At 46.7% G+C, this 27,085-nt stretch overlaps 1 protein-coding gene across 1 annotated transcript in view; it reads left to right on the top strand.

Annotated features, from left to right (window-relative positions):
* LOC139278580 (deoxycytidylate deaminase-like) overlaps positions 1-27,085 on the top strand; it is a 68,984-nt gene that overhangs the window by 29,314 nt on the left and 12,585 nt on the right. Inside the window, exon 4 of the mRNA XM_070897550.1 lies at positions 10,501-10,617. Within this exon, the coding sequence (XP_070753651.1) occupies positions 10,501-10,617 (117 nt within the window). The remainder of the gene's footprint in view (positions 1-10,500; positions 10,618-27,085) is intronic.

Here is a 27,085-nt window from a genome sequence, read left to right as displayed (position 1 = left end):
CCCAATCTCCTTTCCCCCCCCCCAATCTCCTTTCCCCCCCCCCCAATCTCCTTCCCCCCTCTCCAATCTCCTTCCCCCCTCCAATCTCCTTCCCCCCCCCCCCCCCCGCCCAATCTCCTCCCTCCCCCCCCCAATCTGCCCTTTGGTATTCCGTAGCTCCACCCTTACCGATTCCACATCTTCCAAGCTAATGTCTTTCCTTACAATTGCATTAATTTCCTCTTTAATCAGCAATGTAACCCCGCCTCCTTTTTCTTTCTGTCTATCCTTCCTAAATGCTGAATACCCTTGGATGTTGAATTCCCAGCCTTGGTCACCCTGGAGCCATGTCTCCGTGATGCCATTCACATCGTATCCGTTAACTGCTATCTGCGCAGTTAATTCATCCACCTTATTCCGAATACTCCTCGAATTGAGGCACAGAGCCTTCAGGCTTGTCTTTTTAACATACTTTGACCCTTTAGAATTCTGCTGTAAAGTGGCCCTTTTTGCTTTTTGCCTTGGGTTTCTCTGCCCTCCACTTTTACTATTCTCCTTTCTATCTTTTGCTTCTGTCTCCATTTTATTCCCCTCTGTCTCCCTGCATAGGTTCCCATCCACCTGCCATATTAGTTTAACTCCTCCCAAACAGCACTAGCAAACACTCCCCCTCGGACATTGGTTCCGGTCCTGCCCAGGTGAAGACCGTCCAGTTTGTACTGGTCCCACCTCTCCCAGAACCGATTCCAATGTCCCAGGAATTTGAATCTAGAACTAGGGGGGCACTGTCTCAGGATAAGGGGTCGGTCATTTAAGACTGAAATGAGGAGGAATTTCTTCACTCGGAGGGTTGTGAATATTGGAATTCTTTGCTGTGGATGCTGAGTCGATGAGTATATTCAAGGCTTAGATAGATAGGGTAATTGAGGGATGTGGGGATCGAGGCAGGAAAGTGTTGAGGTCAATAATCAGCCATGATCTGATTGAAATAGGAGCAGGAGTAGACCATACGGCCCCTCGAGCCTGCTCCGCCTTTCAATAAGATCATGGCTGATCTGATCATGGACTCAGCTCCACTTCCCCGCCCGCTCCCCATAACCCCTTATCTCCTTATCGTTTAAGAAACTGTCTATTTCTGTCTTAAATTTATTCAATGACCTAGCTTCCACAGATCTCTGAGGCAGCGAATTCCACCGATTTACAACCCTCTGAAAGAAGAAATTTCTCCTCATCTCTGTTTTAAATGGGCGTCCCCTTATTCTAAGATCATGCCCTCTAGTTCTAGTCTCCCCCCATCAGTGGAAACATCCTCTCTGCATCCACCTTGTCAAGCCCCCTCATAATCTTATACATTCGATAAGATCACCTCTCATTCTTCTGAATTCCAATGAGTAGAGGCCCAACCTACTCAACCTTTCCTCATAATTCAACCCCCTCATCCCCGGAATCAACCTCGTGAGCCTTCTCTGAACTGCCTCCAAAGCAAATATATCCTTTCATAAATATGTGGTGAGACTTTCTGCCTCTACCACCCTTTCCTAATATTTCACTGGCGGTAGGGTAGCCTAAACAGTAACTACTACCGATGGCCTATACAACAGGGGGAAGCATCATGTCTGAACCTGATCCTGTCCTTAGCTAGCCTTCACACGCTCATTTTACGGCATTGGTCCCTGGACAATGATCAGGAGTGAGCTCTGGGGGCCTTTCCAATCTACATAGCCAAGTGTATGTGCATTTAAGACTATTTTTCTGTCTAAATATAAAGTTAACAACAACAGCTTGTGTTTACATAGCACCTTTGACCTAGTAAATAATCCAAAGGCTAGAGTTATCAAACAAAAACTGACAGAGCTAAAAAGGAACGGCGACATTGGGACAGGTGCTCAAAAGCTTGATCAAAGAGGTAGGTTTTAAGGAGAATCTTAAAGGAGGAGAGAGAGGCGGAGTGGTTTAGGGAAATTCTAGAGCTTCGGGCCGAGGCAGTTGAAAGCATGGCCTCCAATGGTAGGCCGAAGGTAGTTGTGTTGCTCAAGGGTCCAACATTTTTTTTTGAAACACATTTTTTTTTAAATCCTGAATAGGCTAGAAGGAAATTATGGAAAGCAAAACTGAATTTGACTTCAATCTTTTCCAAGACTAAAACTAAAATGTGTCAAATTTGGAAACTGAAGACTTGACTAAAAGTATAATTAAATGTCTTTGGATAACCATACATAAAATAAAAGTAAAAATTTGAAGACCAGAAACATGAGAACCACTAGAATTATTTCTATTACTAACACGCATTGCTGAATCGGCGCAGTGTTAGACTCATAGAATCTTACAGTACAGAAGGAGACAATTCATAGATTCATTGCAAAATTTACAGAACGGAAGGAGGCCATTTCGGCCCATTGTGTCCGCGTCTGCCGACCAAGAGCTATCCAGCCTAATCCCACTTTCCAGCTCTAGGTCCGAAGCCCTGTACGTTACGGCACTTTAAGTGCACATCCAAGTATTTTTTTTAATGTGGTGAGGCTTTCTGCCTCTACCACCCTTTCAGGCAGTGAGTTCCAGATCCCCACCACCATCTGTGTGAAGAAATTTAGAAACATAGAAATTAGGTGCAGGAGCAGACCATTCAATAAGATCATGGCTGATCATTCAATCTCAGTACCCCTTTCCTGCTTTGTCTCCATACCCCTTGATCCCGTTGGCCGTAAGGGTCATATCTCACTCCCTTTTGAATATATCTAACGAACTGACTCCAACAACTCTCTGCGATAGGGAATTCCACAGGTTAACAACTCTGAGTAAAGAAGTTTCTCCTCATCTCAGTCCTAAATGGTTTATCCCTTATCCTTAGACTATGACTCCTGGTTCTGGACTCTCCCAACATTGGGAACATTCTTCCTGCATCTAACCTGTCCAGTCCTATCAGAATTTTAAATGTTTCCATGAGATCCCCTCTCATTCTTCTAAACTCCAGTGGATACAAGCCCAGTTGATCCAGTCTCTCCTCATATGTCAGTCCTGCCATCCCGGAAATCAGTCTGATGAACCTTCGCTGCACTCCCTCAATAGCAAGAACGTCCTTCCTCAGATTAGGAGACCAAAACTGAACACAATATTCCAGGTGGGACCTCACCAACGCTCTGTACAACTGCAGTAAGACCTCCCTGCTCCTATACTCAAATCCTCGAGCTATGAAGGCTAACATGCCATTTGCCTCCTTCACCGCCTGCTGTACCTATATGCCACCCTTCAATGACTGATGTACCATGCCACCCAGGTCTCATTGCACCTCTCCCTTTCCTAATCTGTCAACATTCAGATAATATTCTGTCTTCCTGTTTTTGCCCCAAAGTGGATAATCTCACATTTATCCACGTTATACTGCATCTGCCATGCATTTGCCCACTCACCTAACCTGTCCAAGTCACCCTGCAGCCTCTTAGCATCCTCCTCTCAGCTCACACTGCCACCCAGTTTAGTGTCATCTGCAAACTTGCAGATAGTACATTCCATTCCTTCAATTTCCCCTCATATCTCCTCTAAACCTCTCCCCAATTACTTTAAATCTATGCCGTCCAGTTGTTGACCCCTCTGCCAAGGGAAACAGGTCCTTTCCACTCTATCCAGCCCCCCCCCCCCCCCCAATAATTTTATACACCTCAATCAGGTCTCCCCTCAGTCTCCTCTGTTCCAAAGAAAAAAGACCCAGCATCTCCAATCTTTCCTGATAGCCAAAATTCTCCAGTCCAGGCAACATTCTTGTAAATCTCCTCTGCATCCTTTCTAGTGCAATCACATCTTTCCTGTGATGTGGTGACCAGAACTGCACACAGTACTCCAGCTGCGGCCTAACCAGTGTTTTATACAGTTCAAGCATAACCTCCTTGCTCTTGTATTTCATGCTTCGACTAATAACGGCAAGTATTTCATATTCTTGACCACTTTATCTACCTGCTGCTTCAGAGATCTGTGGACCTACACTCCAAGGTCTCTTTGTTCCTCTACACTTTTCAGTGTTGTACCATTTAATGTGTATTCCCCTGTCTTGTTAGACCTCCCCAAATGCATTACCTCACTTATCCAGATTGAATTCCATTTGCCACTGTTCTGCCCACCTGACCAATACATTGATATCTTCTTGCAGGCCACAGATTTCTTCTTCATTATCAACCACACAGCCTATTTTAGTGTCATCTGCAAACTTCTTAATCATACCCCCAACATTCAAGTCCAAGTCGTTGATATGTGCCACAAAAAGCAAGGGACCCAGCACTGAGCCCTGCAGAATCCCACTGGATACAGCCTTCCAGTCACAAAAACACCCATCAACCGTTACCCTTTGCTTTCTGCCTCTGAGCCAATTTTGGATCCAACTTGCCACTTTGCCTTGGATCCCATGGGCTTTTACTTTCGTGACCAATCTGCCCGTGGTGACTGTGCCAGCTCTTTGAAAGAGCTGACCAATTTAGTCACACCGCCCAGATTTTTCCCTATAACCCTCCAAATTAGTTCCCTTCAAGTACATGTAAATGTAGGTCTTCTTAAAAAAAAAAATTGATTCCATATTACCTGGGATTTGAACTCTTTACCTCTGGGTCAGCACTGGGCCGGAATCAGATTGCTTGTAGGTGGTGAGTGGTTCACGAGAAATGGGAGCGAAAAAGAGGGCTTTGAGTGAAGAAAAGTCAAGCAACTAAATTATTTACACTTTCTGTCTGAAGTCACTTTCAAAATAATTCTTGCAGATGTTGCAGTTACTCAGGAATAAGGTGGAAAAACCATGGAGACTTGCTGCAAAATGAATAATATCCAACATAACCGTGCCATGTTGCCCATTAAAATTGGCTTCCCATTAAGCTCTGACCTTTCATAAAATTAAACATGAAGCCATTTTAATTTGCTTTAGTGATTCAGTCCAATAAAAACAAGACTCGTTAAATCAGGACATGCTAATGGTTATTTTATACCATTTGCTGCAACTTTACTGCACTATTTGAATCCTTTGAAGACTTCCAACAGCCCCTTGTATTGAAATAAAAATTTAAATAAATTATTACGAGAATGTTCCTCAGTCCTAACCTCTGAAGAATTTCAGTCTCTCTACCTCTCTCTCTGTCTCTCTCTCTCTCGCTCACCCTTTAAGATATTCCTTAAATCCTACCTCTTTAGCCAAGCTTTGGTCATCTGTCCTGATATCTCCTTCTGTGGCTCAGTGTCAAATTTTGATTGATATCGCTCTTATGAAGCACCCTGAGACAATTTGATACATTAAAGGCACTATATAAGTGCAATTTGTTGTTATTGAATGCCCCACGGGTGTGACACGTACATTTTCCTCTTGTGTGCCTCCCCTGAGTGAGTGATTACTGGTGCCAAATTGGGGACAGTTTGGAATTGAGACCACCAAACTCCTGTCCCCATGCGATCCTTACAGCCACCGGACAAGGGAGACTATGATCCCGTCTATCTGGGCTGGATTCGAACCCATGTCCCAGAGGTGAAAGACCAGCGTCTTTCCTGCTTGTCCTTTATATTTTCCAACACATTTGAGGAGGTGGTTTAGCTTTACTTCCTCTCTGTGGCAAAATTAATTCGTGATGTTTCAGCATCTGGAAAGATTTTAATCGTTGCTGTGCTCAACATTCTGGCACCGTGACTCGTTTCACAGATTTTGCTTTCTTCTGTCTCACTTGCCCGTTGCTTAATTCTTATCACCAGTAGAGGACACTGCCGCATCAGATTTTGTGGCGAGTTGGATTTTTGAACTGCATATCTCTTATCCCACAGTGTGTTGGAAGGGTGGAGTTCAGGTCAGTGCCTGCGGCTGGAACGTGCTTCGCTGCAGACATGGCAAATCAGCTGATACTTTTTTGTTGTTGCCATTTTGGAAGTCTTGTCCATCACTGACACTTTTCTCTGCAGGTCATCCAGATTAAGGAGGGGGCAGTTGCGAAGTGTGGCTAACTGTCCTTTCTGATGAGGTTTTTTTTTAGAACAAAAACATGAAGGGGAGAAATTCAGGAGCACCCTATTTGGGGTGCTAACTTTTGAAATCTGGAAAAATTAACGCCAGGCGCTAATAATTCTCGGCTTTCTCTAGATTGAGTGTTTGCGCGCCAGGAAGGAAGTGAAGCGCTAAATCACCGCTAATGTCCTGTGCAGTGCTGCCGCGATCCGAGGGAGGGAAGGAAGGGCCATCGCTGCAGGCTCTGCATTGCAACGAGGTACCTCACCACCGACGGCAGCCACGATCCAGCCTGATCTAGCAGAGTGCCGGGCAGATCGATTGCGGACAAAGAACATTCTGGAAAATAGCCATTATGCATTAGCATAAAATGTTTCTTTCCCGCACGAACAACCCCTTTAAGTTGCGTCTCCTCCCACCCCCCGCCCCCCAAAAGCTGCCGGCCTCCTGAACAACACCTGCTGCTGCTGTCGGTGTTGTCGCCCAGTGACGCTGCAGGATGCGGAACCGAAGTTCGGGCCCGGAGCGATGCACAGGACGATGACGTCACGATCAGGCGATCGTGGCGCTAGGGGTTACCGCCACCTCACGGGGAATTTAGTGGAAATTGTTTCTTTCGCCGCGCCCAGTCGGTACGTCGGTAGCGCGCCCCCCCCCCCCGGAGGCAATAGCGGGAGACGCAAAGGAGATCATTTTCTAGGCCAAAGTCCTTGTACTGTTGGGAGCTTTACAATCAAGAAAAAGAGAGTTGCATTTGTATAGCGCCTTCAGGACCTCAGGCCGTTCCAAAGCACTTTACAACCAATCAAGTAATTTTGACATGTAGTCACTGCCGTAATGCAGGAAACACGGCAGCGAATTCGCACACAAACTCCCACAAACAGCAATGTGATACTAAAGCAAAATACTGCAGATGCTGGGAATCTGGGGGGAAAAACCTGAAAATGCTGGAAATACACAGCAAGTTGGGCAGCATCTGCGGAGACAGGAACAGAGTTAACGTTTCAGGTCGATGACCTTTCGACAGAGCAGCAATGTGATAATGACCAGATAATCTGTTTTTGTGATGTCAATCCAAGAGTAAATTCTCAGTTTACTTGTTAAATGTCTTAACTCAGTAAAATGATTGGTGCAGGACAAATTCCCCTCTACCTGCTCCATTGAAAGTTGGCTAATAACAATGGGCCAGAAATTGCTGGCAAAACAACGGCCAGTGTTCACCATTATCAATGTGTTTATTGTCCAGCAATTTGTAGTGATCCGCAACTCGAGGGGCATCTCTTCCTCACCACAAATTGCTGGACGAATTGTGCCATGCAAAAACTGGAGCTTGACCGCAAATCTTTTCATGAGTCTCGGGGAATTGCTGCATTTGTGCATAAATTGCCAATTAAACGAGCCGTAGAAAGTTAGGACTGCTACTTAACCGTGTACGTACCTTTTTAATGATGCGAGTTACAATGCTGCAATGCTTCTCAATCTCTTCAGCCCTGAAAGGGAACAATTGAAACTCTGGAGTTTCAATCCAACAGGTAGTAAATTATCCTTAGAGATTTTAAAAAAATGTAATAGTTTATCTTTTTTTTTAACTTTTCCTTTTTGGCTTATTTTTTCTCTCTCTCAATCTAATCTTTCTTTCCTTCTCTTTTATATTTGACTCTCTTTCCTTCGCCCTTGTTCTTTCTGAATCCTTAAATATCATTGGTTAAGATGATAATCAATTGCTATTGGTCCTGTCATTGGCCAAGGTCCGAGATGCCCATTGACCTTGGCGCGCCGTTGCCTGCTCATAATTCCAGCAACTTGCGGGGCAAAATATTTTCAAGCTAAAGCGTTGACAACTACCTAACTAATGGGGCATGCCGCACACCAACTCATTCTGGGCCAATGTCCTTGGGTGTGGCAAAATTGTGTTTAGATCCACTCGGATGAGACCTTGTTCCATAACCCATCGACAACCATAGTGCTGCTGTTTGTATATATAATCTACAAATGATTAAGACAAGTAACTTTATTTTCCATTCCCCCCTTCCCCCTGTTAGCGAGAGAGCAGGGCAACTAGACCCATGTCGAACTGTGGAAGCTGAAAGTACCTGGCTGGGCATTGCAACGTCTCCTCTAGGATCCCACCCCAGCTCAGCTCCTGACATGAACGGCAGCTACATTTTCCCCCTTGTCCCCAGTTATAATTTTAAATTGTAAATTTGCGGATGAGGCAGTTGGAGAAAATCCAGAATGTGGTTTTGATTTTAAGCGCTTACTTAACGCCTCATTTAAATAAAATGTTTGGAATTCCAGTTGTTCCATGGTTTTCATCCCCCCCCCCCCCCCCCCCCCACCAATCTCTTCCAGCTGCTTGCCGAGCACATGTAGTTGTAAAGTTCTATTGCTTTCTTTTAACACTGGCACACCATGCAATGAGATTTAGCAGCTTCACACAGCCGCTCTGGTAGACTAAAACTGCAGAGATAGATGGAGCTACCATCCCTGTTGGAAATCACTTGGGATTTTTTTTCCCCGTGAAGAGATAAAGCCGCATTAATGTTAATGGCTTGGTATAAATGTTGCAAGACGTTGAAAAATGATATCTACATTTTCTTGGCTGTCTTAAAATGCCATTAGTAGTTGCTTTTACAAAAAAGAGTCGGCGCCTTCACATATTCGGAGGTGGGTGGGGTGTATTTGTGTGTATATTTTTGTTGTTGATGCCGCTGCCTTCACAGCCACAATCCTCAGGAGGTTTCAGTGGTTGCAGCACTGAACTACTGACAAAGACTTTCTGAATCTGTCGGAGCTGACACTCAGACTTCCCCTACAGGGCAACTGTTGGCATGTCTGTGGGAAGCTGGGTAAACTCGTGAGGTCAGGGAGGAGGGGAAAGCCAGACAGGATAGGCCCCCTTCCACTGCCACTCGATCCTGACCCTTTCTCGAAGAAGCTGACACCTGGCCAGTTCTTTTGAAATTAGTGCTGTCGGCAGTGTTGACCTGCAGCGCGGTGACTTTTTGTAATACTGCGCATTGAAGGCTTCAACATACAATATGTTAAAAACAAAATGGCCACTATATTGTTAGTTAAAATGGCAGCCAATCGCAATGTTTGAATTGGGGGGGGGGGGGGGGGGGCGGGATTTATGTATCCAGGTGGCACGCATAATGTTACTGCTTCCCTGGAAAAGTAATGGGGAGTGGGAAGAAAGAGTGCTGTCGTCTGAGCTAAGTCTTGTGTTTTAGTGTTCAGACTGCAGCACAACATGGAAACCCTCTCTCGGACTCGTTGTCTTTGGTGTTCCTGACTCCTGCTGCATAATAGAGCTTGCACCATGTACGGCAGAAGGTAACTGATGTGTTGAACAGAGCTGTAAACGTCAGTGTTCCCAGTCATCCCAGCTAGCCGTGACTCGGTGGAAGCACTTTTGCCTCATGAGTAGTGAGTTCAAGTCCCACTTCAGAGACTTGTGCATGGTAATCCAAGCCGACACTCCGGTGTCGTACTGAACGAGCTTACCAAGGACACACAAAGGCTTTTCAGTCAAAGTGTGAACGTGCAGCACTTTGGAGTGACTCGACCTAGGTTCCTTGGGTGAACAGAGTTTCTGATCTCAGCCCAGCTGAACAAGCACTGAGGGCTGGCCTTTTGCTGTAGAAGAGAGGGCCTTGGCTGCTCTTACCCACCACTTAGACTTTGGTCATCTGCCCACCTCTTCTGAAGTCTTAAGGGTGGCTGGGAGAGACTCGAGGGAAAGAAACCTTCGATTCAAAGAAAAACAAAGACTTGCATTTATATAGCGCCTTTCATGATCACTGGATGTCTCCAAGCACTTTACAGTCAATTAAGTACTTTTGGAGTGTAGCCACTGTTGAAATGTGGGAAACGCGGCTACCAGTTTGCGCACAGCAAGCTCCCACAAACAGAAATGTGGTAATGACCAGATAATCTATTTTTGTTATGTTGGTTGAGGGATAAGTATTGGCCAGGACACCGGGGATAACTTCACTGCTCTTCTTCACAATAGTGTTGTGGGATCTTTTCCGTCCACCTGAGCAACCAGACGGCACCTCGGTTTAATGTCTAATCCAAAAGATGGCACCTCCGACAGTGCAGCACTCCCTCAGCACTGCACTGGAGTGTCAGCCGAGATTTTTGCGCTCAAAGTCTCTGGAGTGGGATTTGAACTCTTCAACTTTCTGACTCCGAGGCGAGGGTGCTACCCACTGAGCCACTGGGCTGAGATGTTAAAGCATTATATCACCGATTGTCCTAATGTTTCCCAGTGGCTGCCATCACATGTAAACGATAGAGCAAATCTTCTGCTTGCCAAAAAGCAGTCTTCTTCTAATGAAAAGGGGAGTGATTTTTTTTTTTAGGTTGCCATCTCTTGCAATTTATAGTATTTTCTGAGCCCCTTCATCTTTAACAAGAACATAGGGAACTGGTTATTTAATTCCAGCTGTGACAGCAAGCCCTGTTCTTTAAGATGAGGATTAATTGGAGTGCTAGCTGCTTTGCTTATGGATCTTCTTTTTAATTCTCTCATGCCTTTTTATTTTCTCCCCCAGTTTGTCACGCAGAATTAAATGCGATTCTGAACAAGAACTCTGCTGATGTTAAGGGATGCACAATGTATGTGGCCTTGTTCCCCTGTAATGAATGTGCTAAACTCATCATCCAGTCAGGTAAGGATATGCAATTGCTTCACTTTCGATTTTCTGCGTTTGTATACAAGCATGTAGCTCAATATCTCATTACAAAGCAAGTATTTTTTAAACTGGTATCCTTTGGTCAAATTAATCATACTATCAGTTGCGCAAAAATTATCCATGGCTGTCACCGAGCAGAGTCGGATTCCCAGTGACTAATTGCTACATGTGCGATTCTTTGCATGTTTTTAATTTAAATCAGCAGCCTTCTCACACATGGGCTGTCGCATAAGAACACAAACCTTTGCGCATAATTAATGTACGGTTCTTGCGCTGTGAAGATGCTGCACGCACATCCAAAGGATTAGTGGAAACATTGTAATCGGAAACCGATTCCATTGGCAGATGTCCATCTTCTGCTGTTGGTAAACCAGACAAGATATAGTCATTCCCCCCACCCCATTATCTTCCCACTCCTGAGGTACTGACTTGTGCCAGAGTAGGATTCCTTTTGGTAGCTCACGCAAGTGGCCATTCTTAACGTGTGATCGCCGGCAGGTTAGTAAGCTGCGGTGAGCGGCCTAATCCTGTACTCGCACACATGGTCAGAGAGTAGGGAGCAGGAACCCTGGCTGCTCCATTTTAAAAAAAAAAAAATATTACCCCATGGTCCAACTGTGGTTAATTGTATTGCCCCTCATGTCAGCCACTGGGTTTGCAGTCCGGGCATCAAAGCAGCATGCATTCCTGGTTTGAAATGGCTCAGTGCCTTGCCAAGTGGTGCATTTGCCCACTGAACCATTTGGGCACTAATGTGTGGCCTTAAAAAGTGCAATCCATGTGCCTGACGTTCCCCAATTTTTCACTCAGCGAATTCACGGGTAAATTCTGGGCTCCTGCACTCTGAGGGAATGCGGGATGAGGAATGGGCCTTGCAGCCTAATCTCCATTCCCTGCCCCCTTCAAGCGTTGCTATCCGCTGGGAGAGTGGAATCAGTGAATCCGATGGGAGTGCTATCGTTCAGAAGCTTAATATATTGTGGAATATCTTCCTCTGTAATTGTGTTAAAGTTTGAAGAATTCTTGACATTTACAGTAAGTAGACTGTCGTGAATATATGTTAGATAAGGATTTGCAAAGGTAATGATGGAAGCTATTAATCTGCTGCTACATTCACATTGTTCAGCTATATGTCCAAGTGTCGGAGCAATTTACATCTAATAAGCAGGCTTCCATGAAAGTGAATGGATAATATCTTTTGCTTAAATGTTATAGACTTTCATGATAACCTATCTGGTTAAGGAAATACGTAGCGGAGTCATAAAACAATGATGCTCAATCCCCAGCCTGTGCCGTCTGAGTTAGCTGATCTCTGCAGGGATGGTCGCTTCATTGCTCTCTGCCCCTGAGTTAGGGACATGACTATTGTTCAGGATTACCTTTCCCAATTTGCTATGCAATTGCTCCTGCTGATCGTGTGCATGTGGGCACTGGGTTAAGACAGGATTCGGTGCTGCAATCATGCCTGCTGCACTTGAATAATCCACTGACATATACTGTCCAGGCTCAAATAATGACCTCTTGAGCAAGCTACCAGGGGTTGTCTGCTGCCTGTAGAACGATATCCCAGCAAGGTATCCAGGGAGGGGGGAAAATGCTACAGTTTTCTGATCTTTGGCAGGAAAAGGAAAAGCAATCATAATTCTTTGATACAGGATACTGAGTGGAATAGAAACAGTTGATCCAGAATACTATTTCAAATTAAATCACGACTGCAAGACACTGACACAAAATGAGAGGCAGGTTCCAGACTGATGTCAGAAAGCACTTCTTCACATCAATACCTGGAACGCTCCTTTGGCTGGTGTAGGTGCATAACACCTACAGCATAGAAACAGACCATTCGGCCCAACTGGTCTCTGATGTTTATGCTTCACACGAACCACCTCTTAACCCTCTTCATCCAGCCCAATCGGCATATTCTTCTATTCCTTTCTCCCTCGTGTTTATCTAGCTTCCCCTTAAAAGCATCTATGCTAGTCACCTCAACTATTCCTTGTGGTAGCGAGTTCCACATTCTTACCGCTCTCTGGATAAAGACGTTTCTCCTGAATTCCCGATTGGATTTATTCGTGACTGCCTTATAGTTATGGCCTCTAGTTTCAGACTCCCCGCCCCTGCCCCCCCCCCCCTCAAGTGAAAAAATTTTCTCTACATCTACCCTATCAAACCCTTTCATAAACTTAAAAGACCTCTATCAGGTCAGCCTTCTCTTTTCAAGAGAAAAAAGCCCCAGCCTGTTCCACCTTTCGTGATAAGTCTATCCTCTGAGTTCTGGTATCCAACCGTGAGAATTATTTTTGCACCACCTTCAGTGCCTCTATCTGTTTTTATAATATAGAGACTAGAACTACGCACAGTACAAGTGTGGGCTAACCAAGCTTCTATACACGATTAGCATCACTTCTCTGCTTTTTAATTCTATCCCTCTAGGGGGGGGGGGGAGCGACGGGGAGAAAGAGGGAGGGGGGTGGGGGATGCCTAGTTTTTTTGCGGAGGGGTTGGGAGAGGGGTGGGGTGAGAGCCTGATTTTGGGGAGGGAGAGAGAGCCTGTTTGTTGCGGCGGCAGGGGGGGGGGGAGGGACACTCGGAAGACAAATCACATTCTTCCAACCCTCTTTACACCCACACCGGAAAGCTCGGTGCGTCAGCAACATCGTTAGAGTGGATGAAATCCAGAAGTCACGACACTGACACTCTTCACTTCATTCCCAATAAACCTGTTAACAATCTGCACACAATGCCCCATCTATGGCATGGGTAAGGGTGTAATGCACTTGCGCTGGGGTAAGGGACTTTGGCTTGGAGAGGGATGCACTTGGGCTGGGGTAAGCAAGGATTTCGGCTGGGGGAGGGATTTGTCCTTTCTGACTTCTGAAGCCCAAATGGATCATGTTACAATGTGCAAAGTTAGGCTGGGCGGTTCCATTTACACATTCCAGAGGAACTTCAGGGTGAGGCTTATCCTCCAAGGGGACCAATCAGCAATAGGTCATGTGATAATGAAGAGCCAATCAGAGAAACGGCAGCAATTCAATTAGTACAAATAAACACATCCATTTTTATTAACCTTATTAACCATCATCGCTACTTTTAGTGATTCGTGTATCTGCTGAATTTTAATATGGATAGATATATATATATATATATATATATAAAAAGAAGTAGAAAGAAACAGAAAGGTGACTTCACAGCCAAGGGGGTAAGTGATTGGCTGGTGATTGGTGAGTAGTTTTTCTTTTTTCTCTTCTATAACAGTGAGTAAACTTTAGCATTGTTGTTGCTTATCTAACTAAGGGTCAAGTCATGGCAGGACAGCTCGGTCACGTGTTATGCTCCTCCTGTACCATGTGGGAACTCCGGGACGACACCAGTGTTCCTGACGACTACGTCTGTGGGAAGTGTATCCGCCTCCAGCTCCTGACGGACCGCGTTGCGGAGTTGGAGCTGAGGGTGGATTCACTCTGGAGCATCCAAGATGCTGAGAATGACGTGAGTAGCACGTGTAGCGAGTTGGTCGTACTGCAGGGAAAGGGTCCAAAGCCAGATAGGGAATGGAAGATCAGCAGGAAGAGCATTGCAAGGAAGGTAGTGCAGGGGTCCCCTGTGGGTCATCCCCCTGCAAAACAGATACACTGCTTTGGGTACTGTTGGGGGGGAGGGCAGCAGCAGCCAAGTTCATGGCACCGTGGCTGGCTCTGTTGCACAGGAGGGCAGGAAAAAGAGTGGGAGAGCGATAGTGTTAGGGGATTCAATTGTAAGGGGAATAGATAGGCGTTTCTGCGGCCGCAACCGAGACTCCAGGATGGTATGTTGCCTCCCTGGTGCAAGGGTCAAGGATGTCTCTGAGCGGGTGCAGGACATTCTAAAAAGGGAGGGAGAACAGCCAGTTGTCGTGATGCACATTGGTACCAACGACATAGGTAAAAAAAGGGATGAGGTCCTACGAAACGAATTTAAGGAGCTAGGAGCTAAATTTAAAAAGTAGGACCTCAAAAGTAGTAATCTCGGGATTGCTACCAGTGCCACGTGCTAGTCAGAGTAGGAATCACAGGATAGCGCAGATGAATACGTGGCTTGAGCAGTGGTGCAGCAGGGAGGGATTCAAATTCCTGGGGCATTGGAACCGGTTCTGGGGGAGGTGGAACCAGTACAAACCGGACGGTCTGCACCTGGGCAGGACCAGAACCAATGTCCTAGGGCGAGTATTTGCTAGTGCTGTTGGGGAGGAGTTAAACTAATATGGCAGGGGGATGGGAACCAATGCAGGGAGACAGAGGGAAACAAAAAGGAGACAAAAGCAAAAGACAGAAAGGAGATGAGGAAAAGTGGAGGGCAGAGAAACCCAAGGCAAAGAACAAAAAGGGCCCTGTACAGCAAAATTCTAAAAGGACAAAGGGTGTTAAAAAAACAAGCCTGAAGGCTTTGTGTCTTAATGCAAGAAGTATCCGTAATAAGGTGGATGAATTAACTGTGCAAATAGATGTTAACAAATATGATGTGATTGGGATTACAGAGACGTGGCTCCAGGATGATCAGGGCTGGGAACTAAACATCCAGGGGTATTCAACATTCAGGAAGGATAGAATAAAAGGAAAAGGAGGTGGGGTAGCATTGTTGGTTAAGGAGGAGATTAATGCAGTAGTTAGGAAGGACATTAGCTTGGATGATGTGGAATCTATATGGGTAGAGCTGCAGAACACCAAAGGGCAAAAAACGTTAGTGGGAGTTGTGTACAGACCTCCAAACAGTAGTAGTGATGTTGGGGAGGGCATCAAACAGGAAATTAGGGGTGCATGCAATAAAGATGCAGCAGTTATAATGGGTGACTTTAATATACACATAGATTGGGCTAACCAAACTGGAAGCAATACGGTGGAGGAGGATTTCCTGGAGTGCATAAGGGATGGTTTTCTAGACCAATATGTCGAGGAACCAACTCGGGGGGGAGGCCATCTTAGACTGGGTGTTGTGTAATGAGAGAGGATTAATTAGCAATCTCGTTGTGCGAGGCCCCTTGGGGAAGAGTGACCATAATATGGTGGAATTCTGCATTAGGCTGGAGAATGAAACAGTTAATTCAGAGACCATGGTCCAGAACTTAAAGAAGGCTAACTTTGAAGGTATGGGGCGTGAATTGGCTAGGATAGATTGGCGAATGATACTGAAGGGGTTGACTGTGGATGGGCAATGGCAGACACTTAGAGACCGCATGGATGAACTACAACAATTGTACATCCCTGTCTGGCGTAAAAATTAAAAAGGGAAGGTGGCTCAACCGTGGCTATCAAGGGAAATCAGGGATAGTATTAAAGCCAAGGAAGTGGCATACAAATTGGCCAGAAATAGCAGCGAACCCGGGAACTGGGAGAAATTTAGAACTCAGCAGAGGAGGACAAAGGGTTTGATTAGGGCAGGGAAAATGGAGTACGAGAAGAAGCTTGCAGGGAACATTAAGACGGATTGCAAAAGTTTCTATAGATATGTAAAGAGAAAAAGGTTAGTAAAGACAAACGTAGGTCCCCTGCAGTCAGAATCAGGGGAAGTCATAACGGGGAACAAAGAAATGGCGGACCAATTGAACAAGTACTTTGGTTCGGTATTCACTAAGGAGGACACAAACAACCTTCCGGATATAAAAGGGGTCAGAGGGTCTAGTAAGGAAGAGGAACTTGGGGAAATCCTTATTAGTCGGGAAATTGTGTTGGGGAAATTGATGGGATTGAAGGCTGATAAATCCCCAGGGCCTGATGGACTGCATCTCAGAGTACTTAAGGAGGTGGCCTTGGAAATAGCGGATGCATTGACAGTCATTTTCCAACATTCCATTGACTCTGGATCAGTTCCTATCGAGTGGAGGGTAGTCAATGTAACCCCACTTTTTAAAAAAGGAGGGAGAGAGAAAACAGGGAATTATAGACCGGTCAGTCTGACATCGGCAGTGGATAAAATGATGGAATCAATTATTAAGGATGTCATAGCAGTGCATTTGGAAAGAGGTGGCATGATAGGTCCAAGTCAGCATGGATTTGTGAAAGGGAAATCATGCTTGACAAATCTTCTGGAATTTTTTGAGAATGTTTCCAGTAGAGTGGACGAGGGAGAACCAGTTGATGTGGTATATTTGGACTTTCAGAAGGCTTTCGACAAGGTCCCACACACGAGATTAATGTGCAAAGTTAAAGCGCATGGGATTGGGGGTCGTGTGCTGACATGGATTGAGAACTGGATGTCAGACAGGAAGCAAAGAGTAGGAGTAAATGGGGACTTTTCAGAATGGCAGGCAGTGACTGGTGGGGTACCGCAAGGTTCTGTGCTGGGGCCCCAGCTGTTTGCACTGTACATTAATGATTTAAACGAGGGGATTAAATGTAGTATCTCCAAATTTGCGGATGACACTAAGTTGGGTGGCAGTGTGAGCTGCGAGGAGGATGCTATGAGGCTGCAGAGCGACTTGGATAGGTTAGGTGAGTGGGCAAATGCATGGCAGATGAAGTATAATGTGGATAAATGTGAGGTTATCCACTTTGGTGGTAAAAACAGAGACAGAATATTATCTGAATGGTGACAGATTAGGAAAAGGGGAGGTGCAACGAGACCTGGGTGTCATGGTACATCAGTCATTGAAGGTTGGCATGCAGGTACAGCAGGCGGTTAAGAAAGCAAATGGCATGTTGGCCTTCATAGCGAGGGGATTTGAGTACAGGGGCAGGGAAGTGTTACTACAGTTGTACAGGGCCTTGGTGAGACCACACCTGGAGTATTGTGTACAGTTTTGGTCTCCTAACTTGAGGAAGGGCATTCTTGCTATTGAGGGAGTGCAGCGAAGGTTCACCAGACTGATTCCCGGGATGGCGGGACTGACCTATCAAGAAAGACTGGATCAACTGGGCTTGTATTCACTGGAGTTCAGAAGAATGAGAGGGGACCTCATAGAAACGTTTAAAATTCTGATGGGTTTAGACAGGTTAGATGCAGGAAGAATGTTCCCAATGTTGGGGAAGTCCAGAACCAGGGGACACAGTCTAAGGATAAGGGGTAAGCCATTTAGGACCGAGATGAAGAGAAACTTCTTCACCCAGAGAGTGGTGAACCTGTGGAATTCTCTACCACAGAAAGTTGTTGAGGCCAATTCACTAAATATATTCAAAAAGGAGTTAGATGAAGTCCTTACTACTCTGGGGATCAAGGGGTATGGCGAGAAAGCAGGAATGGGGTACTGAAGTTGCATGTTCAGCCATGAACTCTTTGAATGGCGGTGCAGGCTAGAAGGGCCGAATGGCCTACTCCTGCACCTATTTTCTATGTTTCTATGTGATTTGTGTATCTGCTGAATATTTATGTAATAGTGCTTCTGCTATCTCTTCTAACTTCTTTTAATATGCGCAGATGTAATCTAACCGGGCCTGGGGTTTTATCCTCTCCAAGTGTGATTAGTTTATCAATAATCTCCGCGCCCCCCGCCCCACTTTCTATCTTAAATGTCAATATATGATTTTTAACTTCCTCTTCGAGTGTCATGCCCAGAGGCAAAGTAATGATTCAATATTTCTACTATTTTGCTGTCGTTACCCAATAGTTTATCTTATGCATTCCTTCGTGGACCTCTGCCTATCATGATTTTTCTTTTATTATTTATGTATTTCTTTTTATATTCCTTGATGATTTAATTTTGTGGTTCCTCTTTGCCTTCCAAATTGTATTTTTTTTTAAACTTCTTTCCTAACTTCGTATTTCCTTTTATTGTAACTGTAGTTAGTGTGTTCATTTTTATTTAATCTTAATTTTGCCCTTATTTCTTCATTCATCCATGGTGTATCATTGGCTAGTTTGTGTTTTTAGCGTAATATATTTCTCCTCAACTCTTGATCATTTTAAATATTTCCCACTGCTCTTCTGTCTCTTTGTCAATTGTCTTTCCAGTTTACCTTCCCTAGTTCCCTCTCGCCCTCAAAACTAGCTTTTTTCCAATTTATTTCTTTAGTCTATGCCTGACATGTCTTTCTCAATCATTACTTTAATTCTTATTATATTGTGATCACTATTGCCTAGATCGATCTCTCTTTCGCTCTTTCTTTCACTAAAAGAATCATCAACAACAACAACAACAACTTGTATTTATATAGTGCCTGTAACGTAGTAAAACATCCCACGGCGCTTCACAGGAATCACTTAAAGACTAGTATTAATTAACTGATGGATTAGTTTGATTTCAAATTAATTAGTAATTACTCTTATTTATCATTTATGTATGGCATATGCTTATTTCATGTGACCTTGAGAAATAGGAGCAGGAATAGGCCATTTGGCCCTTTGATAAGGTTATGGCTGATCGCTTTAATGTTGGTTTCCTCCACTTAGTTTGTTTTATCCTCTTGTATCTATTTAGTCTGTTTACCTAAAGGATATTATCCTCTTAATACTTAAGATAAATGATAAATTAAACACTTGGCTCTGATTTCTTGGGTCTGCCACTCCTAACTCTCTGCTGATTTTGATGTCACTTTTTGTGTTTTTCCCTGTTTGCTGCTGAGTCTCCCGCTAGGCCCTGCTAGACTGGAGGCAATAACTCTCGAAATATTCGAGAGGCATTGAGATGTTGTGATGGCGCTGAGGTGCGGGGGAATTGTAAACCTTTATGGCTGTACTGGTTGTTGCAATCGTCACATACCCCTTAGCGGCCAACTCCAGCTTGACATTGGCAGAGGGCGACAAACTGGTCACTGGCTCACTATTTGAGAAGCTGTATGGCCGAACAAGCTTGTAGGCGGAAGGAAGGCCCGTGTGTATGTTTTGGAGAGGTGGTGGGGCCGGGGGGGGGGGGCGATGGAAGGATTTAATTGAAGGGAAGTAGCATGTTTAACTGGAGTAGAATCTGACATTCTAGTATGCCCGGGGGGGGGACCTTGTGTGGTGAACATTTCTAATCAGTTACCAGTATAAGTGGCAATGTGGCTGCACAGCTGCAGATCCCGGTGTTGGCCGAGTTAGAACATAAGAATTAGGAGCAGGAGTAGGTCATTCGGCCCCTCGAGCCTGCTCCACCATTCAATATCATGTCTGATCTTCTACCTCAACTCCATTTTCCTGCACTATCCACATATCCCTTGATTCCATTAACATCCAATTCTAAGTGATATTTCATATTATTTTTTTTTTCAAATTGGATAAGTTTCAATTGGAAAAGAAACAAATGGTTGCAGTTGGGACAGTTATACCAGCACGCACACAAACACACACACGTGAACCATTGGCCATTTTGCTCCTAACCCCAGGTGTTTCCAAGCAGAGCAGCCACATTATTTGATGATTTACCAGCATCTTTTGGATTGAGTTTTGTGCCTTTTTTATTCCTATATATTTTAAAAGAAGACTGCAAATAGAAGCCAGCCCTTGGGTAGTGAAAGGACACGAGGATGCCATCAGATATTATTGCCAGCACGCTGCTGAAAGGTGGGAGATACAATGGGAATCGGAATAAATAACACAGGAGCTGAGCTGCTGGCTCTGCCCCTGTGGTTTCAGGAGAGTGTGAATTGAGTAGCATTTTCACTGCTCTGCCACTGTGCCTGTGATCAGCACAGTTGTCCCTTGAGGAGCGATGCCAAGAACAGTAAATGTAGTCTTAAAAAGCAATTGCACATTAGCTGTGCATGGCATAACTGTATTTTCCAGCTAAATATTTTCTTCCTAATTTAACAGTTGTAAGATCAAAAATAAATTAAAGAATTAAATTTATATAGTGCCTTTCACGACCACCGGGCGTCCCAAAGCGCTTTACGGCCAATGAAGTGCTTTTTGAAGCGTAATCACTGTTGTAATGTAGGAAACGCGGCATCCAATTTGCGCACAGCAAGCTCCCACAAAACAGCAATGCGATAATGACCGGATGATCTGCTTAAGTGATGTTGGTTGAGGGATAAATATTGGCCAGGACATTTACTACATCTATTTTTTTTTAAATATATATTTTTTTAAATTGGCTCTTTCATGTAATGTTGCCACGAATAGCACACATTACATAAATCGGATGAGAAGGATGCTGGTTGGTACACATCCTACCACCTTCCAATTTTCTTCCTTGCCTTTCCTGAAGGTATTGTTTCATGCTGGTACATGGACATATCAAAATGACAGGCAACGAAGGCGCAGCTGGTCTGTCGAACCTGCCCCACACTCATGTTGAGAGCATCGTGACCGATGCTCCCTCTCTTTATTTTTTCCGTGCGCGGCCCCGTTCAACGGCAGCGCATGCGCGGTGTCTTTTCCAGTGGCAACAGCTTGTGAGCGGCCTGATTCGTACACGGCCCCGTGCCTTCGGGGGACCGTCGATTGCGACTGGATACTTCCTAACTCCCGCAGCCCTGTAATCTTCTGGGAGAGGTTACAGGGCCAATAAGGGGGATGGAAAACTGCGACTGGCTCCACAGATGCCACCCCACTGGTACCTGATTTCAGCAGGACATTGTCCACATATGAGCCTGGATTGTGAATGTCTGACCACGGGGGTGTCCAGGCCGCTTGACAATCTCCTCGCATGCAATTTCCAGGAGGAGCTGATGGAGAGCAATCAAAATTGGAAACCTTGGCTGATTTTCCTCTAAGCTGTGCGCGTGAGCTTTGCCATTGGAAATACAGCGCATGCGCAGAAATTTAAAGGGACCGCGCATTGAAATAAACTGGCCTTGCACAACAAAGACAATTTAAAGAGAACATTGACACTGAGCCCCATTAAAGCTCTCTTGCAATCAACCCAGCTGTAACCCGCTAACTTGGGCCAATCTGGTGATTGAACCTTCCTGGTGTGTGTAGCTTAGTTCAGCAGTATATTTAATGACTGAGCTATCGGGGGGGAAGCAAGAGTATATTTCTTTAAGAAGCCAGTCTCAGCCCTATTCTTTGGAATTATTTCCCTAGACCCATGCGCCTTGCTGCTTCGAGCCCTATGGGTTAGACTTTCGGCTCATCATCGCCCATATAAGCGCTGAGATTCAGGCAATCACCCATTTTTGATGAAAAATGGAAACTAGCGCCCGTTTATCGCCGGCGCAACTTTCACCATACAGGAATGAACTGCTTCACCCGGCATATTTTTTAAAAATATGACATCATCCTCGTGCAAGGCCGAGAATACTGGTTTATAATGGAAACTAGCGCCCGATTATCGCCCAGATGATAGCCGAGCGCTACTTTCGGCAATTCGCCCAAATGATCGCTCGCCCAAAAAGACGCTGAAGAAAAGCAGCAATCACCTGACCTTAACTCGGCACTACAGACGCCATTTTGTAACTCGGAGCTTCGTTAATAAAAGGCTGCTTCAAGTGCTTGTTGGGAGAAGCAGTTTGTGAGTGATTTTAAGGACGTTTATGACTATTGCCAACCATCGAATCGCATTTGTATTTGTTGAGGACAAATTAAGGGCATTTATAGTGATGTGGCCTGTAATTTTTCAACCAGTATTGATGACTAATCACATGCTGCAGAATAGAGATGGGAGAAGGTTTATTGGGCATATAATGCTCTTCAATCCGAAAGCTGGCAGACTGCTCACAGACATTACACCCAACGCATTTACAGGGATAAGCGATCATACCTGGACTTGTCCGATAACATGTGTGTTAGAAGGCTGCGAATCCGAAGGAGGTAATCAGTGAGATATGCCAGCAATTTAAGGGAGATTTGCAGCCTACCAGCACCATCAGGACCACACTGCCCGTTGAGGTTAAGGTGACTGCGGCATTTTCCTTCTATACATCGGGCTACTTTCAGGCCTCAGCTGGTGACATTTGTGGTATCTCTCAGCACGCCACACATTTCTGCATTCGACGGGTGACTGAAGCCCTTTACGCTCGCAGGATGGACTTTATAAACTTCACTATGACCAGGGAGGCACAGACTGGGAGGGCTTTGGGTTTCTCGAGAATAACAAACTTCCCCAAGCTGCAGGGACCAATAGACTGTACACACATCGCCCTGCGAGCACCTTTACAGGATGCAGAGGTGTTTCGGAACTGAAAGGGATTCCACTCCCTGAATGTGCAGCTCGCTGTCGACCACAAGCAAATAATCATGGCAGTAAATGCAAATTTTCCAGACAGCATCCATGATGGGCACATCTTGCGTGAGAGCACTGTCTCTGACCTGTTTAACAGTCTGTCGCAAGGTCACAGTTGGATGCTGGAGGATAAAGGATATGGCCTTGCCAGCAGGCTCAAGGACCCCCGCCTGCGAAATCCCGAGACGGAAGCCGAAAAGCGCTGTAACGAAAGCCATATAGCCACACGCAATGTTGTCGAAAAGACAGTTGGAGTTCTGAAGCAGCGCTTCAGATGCCTTGACAACTCAGGAGGCAACCTACAATACCCCCCCTGAGCAGGTTGCTGAGTTCATTGTGGTGTGCTGCATGTTGCATAACCAAGCTATCAGGAGAGGACAACAATTGCCAAGTGGGACCGTCGGTCCACTTCAGGAGAGAGGGGAGGCGGAAGAGGAGGACAACGAGGACCTTGGGGAGGACAATCAGCCTGGCGATGAACCCATGCCCCCGCCCCCCACACCTCTGAAAAAGCCCCGTGGTAGTTACGCAACTGCAAAACTCTTGCATCAGCAGCTCATAAATGAACGCTTTGTGTGAAGTTACAGTTGTGTTACATTTCATCCTTGCCTGGCCATGGCCATTGTTTCCAATGATTGTATTGATATTTTACCTTGTGTTATTAGAAGACACTTTACAACAATTGTAAACTTAAATAAAAATGTTTAATAATTTAACACTTAATTTAATTTTTTTTTAACAAATATAACACCCCCCCCCCCAACAGTGAACAACATTTTTAACGGAACAATATAACACCCCCCACCATCCCATCGTTCAAAAAAAAAAATTTTAATAGCCGTAATATACAGCCCCCCCCCCCCCCTCAATCTGCAGCCATGCTTCCCTCCTGTACCTTGACCCCCACCCCCCCAGTTTCCCATGTACTCCCTGAATAATGGGACCAAGACGTCTTGCAGCAGAGCACCTCAAGGGCTGCTGCTGTGCGGGGTGTGGGGTGGGGTGACGTCGGCAGAATGACCTCAGTGGCTGGAGAAGATGTTTGCGAAGAAACGTCTTCTGAGTCAGAAGGAAGTTCTTCCTCCTGTCTCGCATCTGTGGTGGTGGTTGGTGGTACGGCACCTCAGGTTCAGGAAATGGCACTGCACCCCATCACATGCCGCAAGGCATTGACAGAGTCGGTCGTTCGCCCCCATTGCCACAACTATCTGCCCCGTGTCCTCCGTTATTCGCGCAGACAGTGTGGCAATGTTGCCGGTCAACCCACCCAGCGCCTGGAGGAGCGCTCGACCTATGTCGACGCTCGCCCTTGACAGTGAGACCATGTCCTCGTTTACATCTACCCATCGCAGCACGTGCCTATCTCGCCGACTCAACCTCCGCGGGGTCGGCATGGGCACTGGACGCCTTGGAGTGGCCTGCTGCTTGGCCCCTGCTTCTTCATCTGTCGAGGACGATGTGGCGGCAGGTACCATAGATGATAAGTCAGGCTTTTTTTTCGGCGTCCTCCTCACTTTCGTGTTCGTCACCCGTGGTGATGATGGCCTGCAGCGGTACAGGTATTGGTGCCGTCTTTTGGATGAGTCATTGAACCGAAGCCCCGTCTGTCCCCTCAGGAGGTCGTAAAAGACCCCTTGGAACTATTTTGAAGAAGAGCAGGTGAGTTATCCCCGGTGTCCTGGCAAATATTTATCCCTCAACCAACATCACTACAACAGATTATCTGGTCATTATCACATTGCTGTTTGTGGGGCCTTGTTGTGTTTTTGTTTGATTTTCAGAATGTGCACTATTTTGCTGTTTACCTGTACAAATGCTTTTTGTTGTCAATAATGTAGAATAGCTGATGAATCTGTGCAGCTCCAGCAACTCTCGTCGGGCTGAAGTTGGGGAGCATCTATATGGCAGCGCAGCCACAAAAGCAGGCCCTCCGAACTATTCTTTTATGTTGTGATGCATTTTCACCTGGTCTATGCTGCCTGTTGTAAGGGCAGCTGGGTTGGTATATGTACTCTTCTGCATACCAGTCGCTGGCTATTTGGCCCAATGTCTCAATTGGCACTGAGCCAAGCTGTTTGTAAGCATGGCAGCAATTTATGCAGTTATATTTATTCTTTACATGTTGACATATCTGTTGCAGATAAAGCAATTAACGTTGTTTATAAACAGACAAAGCTGATGCTGGGGATCGGGGCGGGGGGGTGTGGAGAGGGAGGATCGAGGGGGATGGGGGGGGGGAGAGAGAGGGGAGGATCGGGAGAGAGAGAGAGAGAGAGAGAGAGAGATGGGAGGATCGGGGGAGAGAGAGAGAGAGAGAGAGAGTTGGGGGATCGGGGGAGAGAGAGAGTTGGGGGATCGGGAGAGAGAGAGAGAGAGAGAGATGGGAGGATTGGGGGGGAAGAGAGAGAGAGAGAGAGAGAGAGATGGGAGGATCGGGGGAGAGAGAGAGGTGGGCGGAGAGAGAGATCGGGGGGTACAGGGGGTAGAGAGGGGGGTCAGGGGGGAGTGTGGGGGGAATTGGGGGGCAGAGAGGGGCGGGGGTGGGGGGTGTAGTTGGGGTGGGGTGGGAGGAGGGGTTCGGGGTGGTAGAGAGGGGGTGCGGTCGGGGAGGGGGTAGAGAGGGGGGATCAGGGGGTGGGGGGAATCGGGGAATGTCGAGAGGGAGGGGATGGGGGGGTAGAGAGAGGGGGGTATGGGAGGGTGGGGTTGGAGGGGGAGAGAGAGGGTGGGGTTGGAGGGGGAGAGAGAGGGTGGGGTTGGAGGGGGAGAGAGAGGGTGGGGTTGGAGGGGGAGAGAGAGGGTGGGGTTGGAGGGGGAGAGAGAGGGTGGGGTTGGAGGGGGAGAGAGAGGGTGGGGTTGGAGGGGGAGAGAGAGGGTGGGGTTGGAGGGGGAGAGAGAGGGTGGGGTTGGGAGGGGGGAGAGAGAGAGGGTGGGGATGGAGGGGGGAGAGAGAGAGGGTGGGGATGGAGGGGGGAGAGAGAGAGGGTGGGGTTGGAGGGGGGGGGAAGAGAGAGGGTGGGGTTGGAGGGGGGGGAAGAGAGAGGGTGGGGTTGGAGGGGGGGGGAAGAGAGAGAGGGTGGGGTTGGAGGGGGGGGAAGAGAGAGAGGGTGGGGTTGGAGGGGGAGAGAGAGAGGGAAGAGAGAGAGGGTGGGGTTGGAGGGGGGGAGAGAGAGAGGGGGGGGAGAGAGAGGGTGGGGTTGGAGGGGGAGAGAGAGGGTGGGGTTGGAGGGGGAGAGAGAGGGGTGGGGTTGGGGGGGGAGAGAGAGGGTGGGGTTGGAGGGGGGAGAGAGAGGGTGGGGTTGGAGGGGGAAGAGAGAGGGTGGGGTTGGAGGGGGAGAGAGAGAGGGTGGGGTTGGAGGGGGGAGAGAGAGAGGGTGGGGTTGGAGGGGGAGAGAGAGAGAGGGTGGGGTTGGAGGGGGAGAGAGAGAGAGAGGGTGGGGTTGGAGGGGGAGAGAGAGAGAGGGTGGGGTTGGAGGGGGGAGAGAGAGAGGGTGGGGTTGGAGGGGAGAGGGAGAGGGTGGGGTTGGAGGGGGAGAGAGAGAGAGAGGGGTGGGGTTGGAGGGGGAGAGAGAGAGAGAGGGTGGGGTTGGAGGGGGAGAGAGAGAGGGTGGGGTTGGAGGGGGAGAGAGAGAGGGTGGGGTTGGAGGGGGAGAGAGAGAGAGAGGGTGGGGTTGGAGGGAGAGAGAGAGAGAGAGAGGGTGGGGTTGGAGGGAGAGAGAGAGGGAGGGTGGGGTTGGAGGGGGAGAGAGAGAGGGAGGGTGGGGTTGGAGGGGGAGAGAGAGAGGGAGGGTGGGTTGGAGGGGGAGAGAGAGAGAGAGGGTGGGGTTGGAGGGGGAGTGAGAGAGAGGTGTGGTTGGGGGGGGGCGGGGGAGAGAGGTGGGGATGCGGGGGGAGAGAGGGGTGGAGATTGGAGGGGGTGGTCGGATGGAGCGAGAGAGGTGTCACTATTGAACTCGGGGGGCCAGAAAACTGCCTTTTAACAGAGTGTGTGAATGCCTAATTTGCTCTATAATTAATGCCAGGAATGTGTTGGAATGCTTGATTTGAAATGTGAGCTTTCATTACCCGCTCATTAATTAGGAAGAATTAATTGGGAGAATACCTTCTCCTGTAGTTTTTTTAAATATAAAAGGACTATCTTCCCCTCAAGCTGAGTTTTAAGCCATCAGTTAAAAGACTATAATTGTTTTCCTTTCGTAGCTCAACACCAAGAAAGTTAACCTGAATGGAATATTACAGAGGCAGGGCTGGTTTGATTTAAAGGCGTTATTTTACTTGTCTGATGGACCTCATAAATCATTCACACTATTTTTCAAGTGAGTGATGAGCTCTCTGCAGTATTGACAACGCAGGATCACTCCTCAGAAAGTGCCAGCACTTTATTCCTTT

This window comes from Pristiophorus japonicus, chromosome 1, assembly GCF_044704955.1.
Source record: "Pristiophorus japonicus isolate sPriJap1 chromosome 1, sPriJap1.hap1, whole genome shotgun sequence".
In the NCBI taxonomy this organism is placed as follows: domain Eukaryota; kingdom Metazoa; phylum Chordata; class Chondrichthyes; family Pristiophoridae; genus Pristiophorus; species Pristiophorus japonicus.
This window is presented reverse-complemented; position numbering and strand designations above follow the sequence as displayed.